A 10,839-nucleotide genomic window follows, 5' to 3' on the forward strand; every position below is an offset into this window, starting at 1 on the left:
ATCACGTGCAGCCGTCACCCCCAAATCACGTGCAGCCGTCACCCCCAGAAACAACCCTGTCCATCTGTGCCGTTCAGAGGCCATTTGATTGTCCTTGCACCAGAGCCTAGTTTTAGTGAAGATAAAGTTTAACCTCGTCAACCTTTTGTCAACACAGAACCCGTCAGTAAAATGTTCAGTCTTTCACTGACTTTTCCTGTGATGTCTGTTGAAACGGTTGTGGTTTATCCAATTTGAGGAAATTTAGACAATTTCTTTCCAGTTGTAGAGACAGAATTGTTTTAGATTTTCAATATAGCCTCCAATTTGTAAACTGTTAGGTCTCATTGTTTTGGCCCTAATGCTTTGAATGTTTGTCATACTGCTGCATGACTAAATGCTATCTTAAGGTAATTGTTTTCCTGGTTTTTCTTTTTTAGGTTAACAGAACCTTCTGGATATTTAACAGATGGTCCAATTAACTATAAATATAAAACAAAGTGTACGTGGCTAATTGAAGGCTAGTAAGTATACAATTTGAGATCAATCCTTTGATTTTATCCTGAGATGCTAAAGCAATGCTAATGCCAAAGTGTCAGGTAAAATCACTAGCTATATGTTTTATTTCCTTGGTTTTTATTGGGGTATATGCATAATTTTTATTAAATTTAAGAATATAAACCATAGTGCCTTCCATTAATGGTATAACAGATAAATATATATTTTGTTTTTAAATTACATTTATTGCAGGACCAAAACACATTAGGCCTTACGGCTTTTGTTAGGAAGTTTACACATTCTGCAGAAAGTATAAAGGTATTTCATGCTGGCTTATGCCGCTAGTTACTATTTCCAGCATTTTAATTCTGATAGTCTTTTCAAGAAACTGTATTGTGCTAAGGATCTTTTAAGAATATTTTCATAACGTTTTATGGACGGGATGGTTATTAACCTTGGCTCCTTTTCAGAGGGAGGTGTTCTAGCTACTCAGACTTTGTTATGAATTGGTAAGGATTCTTTGGTACTATTCTATGACTGTATTTGTAAAGCAGTGCTTTTCAGATTACTTTAAAAGTCTTTAGAATCACAGCAGCTATGTCTGCTCCTGATCTGTCGTCTTTGCTCTTTGGCGTGTATCACCATTGAGAAAAAAAATTGAAAGAACCCAATGCCTCCACTTAAAGGTTTTGTGTCAGTGAGAATCGTAGCTTCTGAGTATTGAATTTTTGTAACCAACTTTATTCAAGTATGATTTGATGTGATAGAATGTATTCATGTTAGTATATAACTTAATATGGTTTCATTAAAAAAAAATACGAGAAGTGTATAACTTCTGCCTTAATCAAGTATATGACATCTGACTTTTATTGCTGACTAGATTTTTAAGAAAGAGATACGTTTGTTTTGACACCTGTATCCTGACAGCACATCAGTTTTTTTCTTAGTGATTTAATGATTTGCAGAAAAATATCTGAAATAGATTTTAAATAAGATTACTGTGTCTAATTCTAAAAGTATTGTATTTTATATATCACACACGAATTTAAAGATACTTTAATTTTTTTCTCTCAGTCCAAATGCAGTGCTGAGGTTGAGATTCAATCATTTTGCTACAGAATGCAGCTGGGACCATATGTATGTTTATGATGGCGATTCAATATACGCGCCGTTAGTAGCTGTACTGAGGTGAGTAATTCTGATTACATGACGAGCTTAAAACGACAGCCGTAGGGAAGTAAACAGCTGCGTAATATTTTTTATTTGAAGTCCACCCTGTTTCCCTATACTTGGATTTATGGTGGTTGTTGATGACTGGACTTTAAGGATTGTTATAACGAATACCTTTTGTGCACTATGACTTAGCCTAAGTGTAAGCACAGTAACGTTAATATGACAGGTGAATAAAATCTACACTGCAGGAACTCTAGACGTCTTTATAAACACTTTTTATTTCTACTGTATTTAGTTTTTTTCCCTCTAAGTTGGTTTAATTATGTTTTCATAAATCTGTTTAGAGATGCTTGGGTGAGTTCAGGCTGACAAATAAGCAAAAGTTTGTATTTTTTTTTATAGTTGTCTTTCTGTGTTAGTGAACTGAGCAAATTTTGAATTCTGAAAACAAGGATTAAGTTATACTTGGTGTAAGGGTTTAATAAAGGAGGTGTTTCTACAATTCACAGCAGTTTGAAAATCTTAGTTACTTCATAATATTTTATAAGTCATATAATCGGGACGTTAATTCTGATGTCATAGCATTTTAATATCAGTTTAAACTTTTAAACAATACTGTCTCACTGGAAAGCTGTGAGTAGGCGGAAATATATATGAAATATAGAAAAAAATGTGAACATGTAGATTCTGTATTCAACTTAGCCAGCATGACTGTTGACATGTTGCCTGTTAGGTTATTATACCGTCTCTCTCTCGTTTTATCAATGTTGAGAATTTGAGCATAGATTGAAGCTTGTTGTTCCCATAGTGATTTTAATTTGAAATATTCTTTTCACTGTCTTCATCAGTAATTTGAAAATCTCTTGGGCAAACATTCAAGGGCTGGTATTTCCATTTTATCTTACGATTCTATAATTCATGACTTTTAAGAGTGAACCTGTACTAAGTAATATTTATTCTGTGATAGTAGTAGGTATTTAGTCTGTGATATTGCTGTAAATATTTTTAGAACTTCTTAAAAAGATCTCTATCTATCTATCTATCTATCTATCATCTATCGTGTGTTTGTGTATGTGTGTGTGTGTGTGTGTGTGTGTGTGCATGTAGAGGTCAGAAGAGGGCGTTAGATCCCCCGGGGCTGGCTGGTATGAGCCATCTCAAATGCGTTTCTGAGGACTGAGTTCTGGTCCTCTGCAAGAACAATTAACACTCCCAAGCACTGAGCTCTTGACCATCTGAACTTCCATTTTGAGTTTTTTGAACATTAAAAAAAAAAAGCAAAGTTAGAAATAGTAATTTAAGGACATGAGATAGAGATGAAATAGACCCATGAGAGTCATTATGATGTAAGAAAATTTACACGTTTATTTTGACAGCATACCATTTTGCTGTCATTAATTTTATGGGGTTGTTAACTGACCATTACTTAGCTGTCTGTATCTTTTTAGTTTTTCATTTATCCAATGACTTTACATTCATTTATCAAATTTTAACCAACTTTTTCCTGTTACTAAAGGAATCCTTCCTGAGATAATTATCAGGATGGGTTTAGTCTGCGAAGATGGCACTGGAAACAGTTCATCAGCAAGCATGTCTGGTACCTATCCTGAGTGTACCGGTCACTTTTCCGATAGCTTGGCACAACATGCGGTCATCTGAGAGAAGGGAACCTCAGTGGAGAAGATACCTCCATAAGACTGGGATATAGGATATCTTTTAAATTTGTGATTGACATGGGAGGACCCATCCTATTGTGGGTGGTAGCACTGCCTTGGACTGGTGGTCCTGGGTTCTATTAGAAGGCAGACTGAGCAAGCCATGAGGAGCAAGCCAGTAAGCAGCACTCCTTCATGGCCTCTGCAGCAGTTCCCACTTCCAGGTTCCTGCCCACTTTGAGTTCCTGCCTTATTTTCCTCAGAGGACTATGATTTCGAATATGTAAGCCAAATAAACCCTTTTCTCAAGTTGCTCAGACACCGAGGACATGGAAAACTCAAGTTCATTGAATATCTACTTGATGAGAAGCTTTGTGGCTGCCAGTTTAGATGTCCCCTAAACCTCTCAGAAATCTGGGTAAAGTTCTATTATCCCCTACTTGACAACTGAGAAAACTGAGACTCAGAGAAACCATTTATTTACTTCTAGTAAAGGTGGTAAGCCAGGATTGGGGTTTCAACCTCAACTCAAACGCACATACTGTCTAATTCTACCTTGCTAAGAAAAATCATTTAATTATAATTATAATACTATATTTTTTACTCAGCCATCTACACGGGCGTTTATACCATTTAACAACCTACACAAATACCACAGAGTGTTAGAAGCCTGGAGGATATGGTGAGGAACAAGGCAAAGGTCCCTGATGAGTTCAGATGCCAGGCCTGCTAGAGGAAGGGTACCAAACCTGTCCTCACTGTTGACACCAGTTGGGAAGTTGGGGGATCCTGTCTTTCTTTCTCTCTGTTTGGCCATAAACTCAGATAACCCATGCTTCCTTATTGTTGATAACCTTCAAGAGTGGCTCATAGACCTCAGCCAAGGGCTGCATTTGTGGCTAAAGTTCTTATTATTAAGAGTAGAAGTTGAAAATAGCCTAAAAAGAGGGTGACTTAGTGAGGGTTTTACTGCTGTGAACAGACACCATGACCAAGGCAAGTCTTATAAAGGAAAACATTTAACTGGGGCTGGCTTACAGGTTCAGAGGTTCAGTCCAGTATCATCAAGGTGGGACCATGGCAGCATCCAGGCATGCATGGTGCAGGAGGAGCTGAGAGTTCTACATCTTCATCTGAAGGCTGCCAGCAGAATACTGACTTCCAGGCAGCTAGGATGAGGATCTTATAACCCAAACCCACAGTGACAAACATACTCTAACAGGGCCACACTTCCCAATAGTGCCACACCCAGGGCTGAGCATATGCAAACCACCACAGAGGAGCACAGAATGATATTGGGAAGGATGGCAAACACCAAGTGTTTCGTCCTTAGATGTGTCTGCCCAGTGCATCAGTGCATACTACACTTGGACACACCCCTGAGTTTCAGTTGTCCAGATTTGGTTTGCTGAGTAGACTTTGTTGAATCACTGGCCATGAGAAGGCTGAATACAGATCTTTATTCTGCCCTCCAGTATTAATTCAGGTTGATCCCAGATGACTTCAGCTCTCTAATCCCATTCTGACTTAGTTGGAGTGACCGTCCAGAACCTGAAGCGTAGCTTTAGATCCCACAAAGAAGGGACCCATTGACAGAGACCGCCAAGACCTCTAAATAGCAAAGACAGTTTGTCACTCGAGAAATTTTAGGAATTTGAAGAATCATATGAAAAAAACCAGCAGCAAAAGCTGCCCCTACTTTTTTAAAAACTATGCAATACTTATCCATGAAAACAAATTTCCCATACGTATTATGTATAGTCCCATAATGAAAGAGGAATATATCATTTCTGACAACTAATTGTTCATGGTGAACTTTGTTATGAGTAATAGAATAAGAGGTGAAGTATAGTTCCAGATAGAGCATTTGAGGGAGAGAAAAAGCACAGATGACTGGATAGGTAGTAAGAAGATGTTAAGCAATTTTAGGTAGCTTTAGCATAGGATACATGAAGGACTATCTGAGAGGTGAGTCTTGAATAAACTGCAGAGAAGTAACGTCTGCTGAGTGTGGACTGTAAGAGGATTTATGCTGTTGGTTCATAGAATTCTCACATTGCACTCTTACCATTATGCAAATGGAGCTTGAGGCACTGAAAGATTCTGTGAGTTGCCCTGAATTTTTCTCTGGTAAGTGATTGAGTCAGACTGAGTCCATGTAACATAATTCTTGACCCTGATTCTCGAGTCACTGAAATAGTGATTCATTCCTGATACATCATCCTTAAGAAATTAGATCTTATTCCATCAGCAAGACATTTTTACACCATGAAGACTGTAAATTTGTGTTGGATATTGAATTTGGAAAAAGTTGTTTGTAACAACAAGTTAGGTCTGGAAAGATGTATTCTTGCAGGAAGTAACGGGGGGGGGGGTCAGCAGCAACAGCTCACCTTCAACTTAAAGCAAGAGTTGAGACTGCTCAGACCTAAGGTGCAGGACGAAATGTGGAGGGCCTGACATACAGTGGTTCACTTTTCCGGCCTCTAGTTGTTGGGGTCCGAGTTCAAAGTAAGGTCCTGAGCTCTGGAAAATTTTTGACACTTCTTTAGGCCTTAAAATCTTCACAACTGTGAAGAAAGAGAAATGGGCTCTGCGTGGTCTGGGCTCATCCTTAGGTGTCAGCTTGGTGTTATTTTAAGGAGATTGTTTTTGGTCGTATATAGTTGATTTACTCTGTGGGTTGTGTTATATAATGTGGATTCGTCCAAATCGTCTGGTATGTTGTATAATAGATGGAAGTCCCTTTTTCATTTGTTGCTTTAAAAAAGATTTAAGAAATGTTTGTGTGTGTGTGTGTATCTATATGTTGTATATCTGCCTGCCTGCCTTCCTTCCTTCCTGCCTGCCTGCCTGCCTGCCTGTGGGTATGTGGATTACTTTGTAGGCTTATGGAGGCCTGAGGGGTCTAGTCCCCTCTAGCTGGGGTGACAAGTAGCCTTCAGCTGCTTGATGTGGGTGCTGGGAAACAAACAGGTCTTCTGCAAGCGTGGCAGTGCTCCTAACCATTGAGCCATCTCTCTATACCCACATTTGTTGCTTTTGAGCTGTTTATAAGTCAGCAAGTGAACAAATATGGTTCCCTTCCTTTTCAGAGAGCTCTCAGAGGCATCTTTAAGTCTTAAGAATATAATTGGTTCTTTTTTTTTTGTCCTTGTACTTAAGTTGATTTTGTTGTGTCACTACACAACTGCCAAGGACCAACCTCAGCTTGGACAGGTGTTCTGAGAGAAGGAGTGTTCATGACAAAACAAATGACTCGAAGTCAAATTGTGGGTTCAGGCTGATGGCCTATGTTCTACTTGAGATGGCTTTCCAGATTGTTCTCTCTCCGTATTCTGCTCGAGATAGCTTTCTCTGGCTGCTCTAAAAACTCTGGATAGCTCATCTCTTGCAGACCAGAAGGCTAGTCTTTTATTCTACATATCAATCCAGTCTTTACCTCAGGTTCTCTTTTGATCAATCATCATCCCGTGACCCCAGCCCCTTGATTCTTAGGAAGACACAGCAAGCACAGACAATCAGATAGCTGAAGCTGAGACCCCACCTTGTGATTACCATTCTGAGCGCTTCTGGACCAAAATTCACTCTACCCTAGGCTGACCTTGAACTCAGGAATGTGCCTGCATTTGTACTTGCCTGTCTTAGTATCATTCTAAGAAGCTGGCTCATAGTGCAGCTGTCTCTGTTCCTTTAGATTTGTGAAACTCCTTATAGAATTCATGTTGCATCCTTACGTTTTTGCATAGTGAGAAACTATGTATTTTTGTACTCATAATTTCACTGTTCTTTCCCACAGCCTTAAGGGCTGTCCTGAAGGTCTCAGCGTTTACCATTTTGCTGAGACATTAGACATACCCTCACCTCCCAGACTCGTGCTGTCTCTGATTGTTGTGGAGTCATTAACCTCGGCAGAGAGGACATTCCTTGAAGGCGGAACATGAAAATATGTACATTACTATAAAAACAATCCTTACACCCACACCATCAACACTTGTGGAGGCTTATGCCCTGCTGGCTCTGTTCCTTGGGGAGGAAACCATGCCATACTGTTCCTTACATGGCCAAGCTGGACGTGGCACAAAACCTCCTGAAGAGCTGTGTAGAAACATGTATTCACCATTGACTGGGCACCAGTGACAGCAAAGAGATAATTCTGTACAAGTTCAGCTTAGTGAATGAATGAGTCTGTTGGGGTTAGCTGCAGGAATGTGGATGAAAGGTCACTTACAGGGTAAGGGTGACTGAATGGTAGTTGCACCCCTGAGAAACCCCCACAGTGGATAAGTGACAAAAACTGCATCCTCTGATCTCCCTGCCCAACATGTGGACAGCTGGACAAGTTTCAGAGTTTCCCAGCCTTTCTTTCTGAGCTCCAGAGCCTCCTGTGTCAGTGGCTTCCTGAGTCTCCCAGGCCTACACTGTACCTCCATGGGGGAGTTTTGTTTGTTTTTTTCTTAATTTGGAGGAAATGGCTATAAAAAAAACCCCAAACCCAGCACTTCCTCTGGCTCTTATATTCTTTTCTCTCTCTGTGTGTTTTCTAAGCCTCAGAGGAGTGGAGAGATGTTAGTTTATGTCTCCTTTTACAAGATACACAACATATGCAATCCCACTACTGTGAGAAACACATGTATATTATAAAACTAAGACTGACGTTATAGAAAGCAAACTCTGTTGACAGCCTTCTTTTAAAACCTTCCCTCTTTTCTTTACTATCATACCTAGAGATGCAATAAAGTCAGGGGTTGTTTACTTTTTAATTTGTACTTGAAATAAAACATCCTTTGGATCTCATTTTTCTATCAAACGTGATTTGTTTGACGGAATTCAGTTCCCGTTGATGCCTAAATATTACTTTAACTTTGGCAAAACTTTACTGTTTGGAGAAGTCAAAAACCTGAAAAAAGTCCAAAGGTAAGTCTCAGAAGTCAAATGTAGAAGATAAACCTTAATATTCTATTTTATAATATTCTAAAGAAATGTATATAGCGGCAGAATGGGCCTGAAGGTGCAAAGTTTTGATGGTGAAAGTATATAAAATAACCGTCCAATGGTGGGAAGGCCCTGTAGCTAGACTGGTGATTCTACAAGGGTACCTTTAAATCTGGTTGTATGCTATGTAGGGAAATAATTCTTTGATGAATTTAAATCAAATTCATTTAAATAAAAAAATCAATGAATTTAAATAGAAACTAGGAATCCACTAATCCACAATGTACAGTTTGTCAACTTCTTCATTCATTCACATGTTTTCACATATTTAGAGAGGGTAAATGGTCTAAAATGAGGAATGTAGCTTTTCAGATGAACAGGGAGAAAGAGGGCTGTATCAAAGCTTGGTATGGTTGCTCACCTCCGTAATCATCATGAATTCAGGCTCAACCTGGGCTGCAGTATGAGACTATCTAAGAAAAACCAACAAAACCAAACTGAACAGAACCACAGCAACAACAAAAAAATCCAGAAAAAAACAAAAGCAAACTGAACAAAAACATAACAACAACAAAACACACAAACAAAGCAAAATGCATTGGCCTACCAGCCAAAGAAACATCTGGTTCTTAGAACCTCTGTACATTTTCTCCCCAGCCTCTCAGCATATGTTTCTGCTGTGTGCTAATTGACCTAGATGAATATTTGTCTGGAAATATTTGTGCTTTAATACAATAAAAGGCAGAATTTCAAATAATCAAAAATACCTTAAAAGTGTCTGGCACCTAGACTGTTCTATTGTAAATGTACAGTTTTAAGTGAATTTCATTGTAATAGCATAAACTGGTCTAGACTATTTCTTCTGGCTTCCTTTCTGTTTGGAGTCATAGGTGAAGAAAAAAGCTACTTTTTTTCCAACTACTTGCTACAATGTTAAAGCGGCTTAGAATGAAGCCTTAGGGATGAGTTAGGTCAGGATCTGTTGTATAGCCATTGTCACGTGATGGAGAACAGAATAAGGAGGAGAGATGGGACATTTCCAAAGAGGGTTAGAAGAAGAGAATAAAGAGCAGTGGGAGGAGGAGCAAGGAGAAGAGGAAGTTCAGGAGGAGGAGGGGAAGAAGAGGGAAGAAGGTTCAAAAGGAGGAGGAGGAGGAGGAGGAGGAGGAAGAGGAAGAGGAGGAAGGAGGTGGTGAGGCCGCTTGAGAGTGTGTGTTAGTGTGTTATCAGCAGTAGACGTGGCAGTATAGAAATGTGTAAGTTTGGTATTTGTTTTCGTGCTAGTTCTCCCTCCTAAGTTTCGTGCGTGCGCTCTGAATTGGATGATGATTTTGAGCATGTTTTCTGTGGACAGTCACAGTGGATCCCCACGTTTCTCGTTTCTGATCTCCTTTAGTGGCTTGATTGTTCCTGAAGTGAGGGGTAACGAGACGGTGCCTGAGGTGGTCACGACGTCTGGCTACGCGCTGCTCCACTTTTTCAGTGATGCTGCATATAACCTAACTGGCTTCAACATTTTTTATTCGTGAGTATTTGTTCAGTCTCACTTAGAAAAACATACCTCACATATATGAATGTCCTGTGCACATGGAATAGGTCAGTGTATTAAATTTCAACCTATATAGGATCTTTGTCTAAGCGACCTGATATATTAGCAATATACCACAGATTGTCCTCTAAGTCTGATTTTATGATAGTTTTCAAGTCTGGCGTGTCTTACAGCAAGTTGTGCAATTAAAAAGTTAATTACAAATTTAAGATTATTATGGTACATGATTAAGTAAAGCAGCACTAGAGTGGTTTACATGTATAGCAACATGTATGTGGGATTGCGTGGAGCCCTGCACTGCCATTTTGTGCTCTAACATAGTTTCCTTGTAGCTTGAGGAGGTCTGTAGGAATTAAGGTCTGACAGTCCCTCTGTCCAGGGACACCCCAGGGGCTATGGCTACGTTATGGAATCACATCTCTTTTACAACAGTTTCACCAAGAGGAAAATTGGTTTTCTCATGTTACACTCAAAGAAATTGAGGCGCGAGAGATAAACTACTTGGCTGTACTACTCTATCTTTTAAAATCAGAACATCATTGAAAATCTGTTATGTGTCTGACACTTTGTACAAAACTTGCTACCTGTGGAATTCTTTGAGAAGGTGACTTTACCTCTTTACAGGTGGGGTAGACTTCAACAGTTAATCCATCTCTGGTTAGGACTTCTGACTGGGACACTGGTGCTCAGTCTTGTTGCTTGTCTTAGATCTGTTGAAACTGTTCCTGCAGTCTTCATTTAATTTTGGTAGGTCTCCAGAAGTTTACTGATTTCTTCCAGTTTATTAGACTACAGGTTTTCAGACAAGCTCCAGTGATGGACTGGACATCGCTTGTGTCTATTGTACCGCTTTGCCTGTTACCTCTAACTTTATTAGTTTGGGTCTTCAGTCTTTATTTGATTAGTTTGGTTAAGAGTTTGCCAGTCTCACTCACCACTTTGAAGAACTCACCCAAGTCTCCTTCCTTCTCTCCTTCCTTCCTTCCTTCCTTCCTTCCTTCCTTCCTTCCTTCCTTCCTTCCTCCCTCCCTTCCCTTCCCTTCCCTTCCC

At 39.5% G+C, this 10,839-nt stretch overlaps 1 protein-coding gene across 1 annotated transcript in view; it reads left to right on the plus strand.

Moving 5' to 3' along the window:
* Window positions 1–10,839, plus strand: part of Atrnl1 (attractin like 1) — a 521,748-nt gene that overhangs the window by 17,320 nt on the left and 493,589 nt on the right. Inside the window, exons 2-4 of the mRNA XM_028775552.1 lie at window positions 420–503; window positions 1,552–1,665; window positions 9,637–9,765. Of these exons, the coding sequence (XP_028631385.1) occupies window positions 420–503; window positions 1,552–1,665; window positions 9,637–9,765 (327 nt within the window). The remainder of the gene's footprint in view (window positions 1–419; window positions 504–1,551; window positions 1,666–9,636; window positions 9,766–10,839) is intronic.

Source organism: Grammomys surdaster, unplaced genomic scaffold, assembly GCF_004785775.1.
Source record: "Grammomys surdaster isolate TR1022 unplaced genomic scaffold, NIH_TR_1.0 66, whole genome shotgun sequence".
Classification (NCBI taxonomy): domain Eukaryota; kingdom Metazoa; phylum Chordata; class Mammalia; order Rodentia; family Muridae; genus Grammomys; species Grammomys surdaster.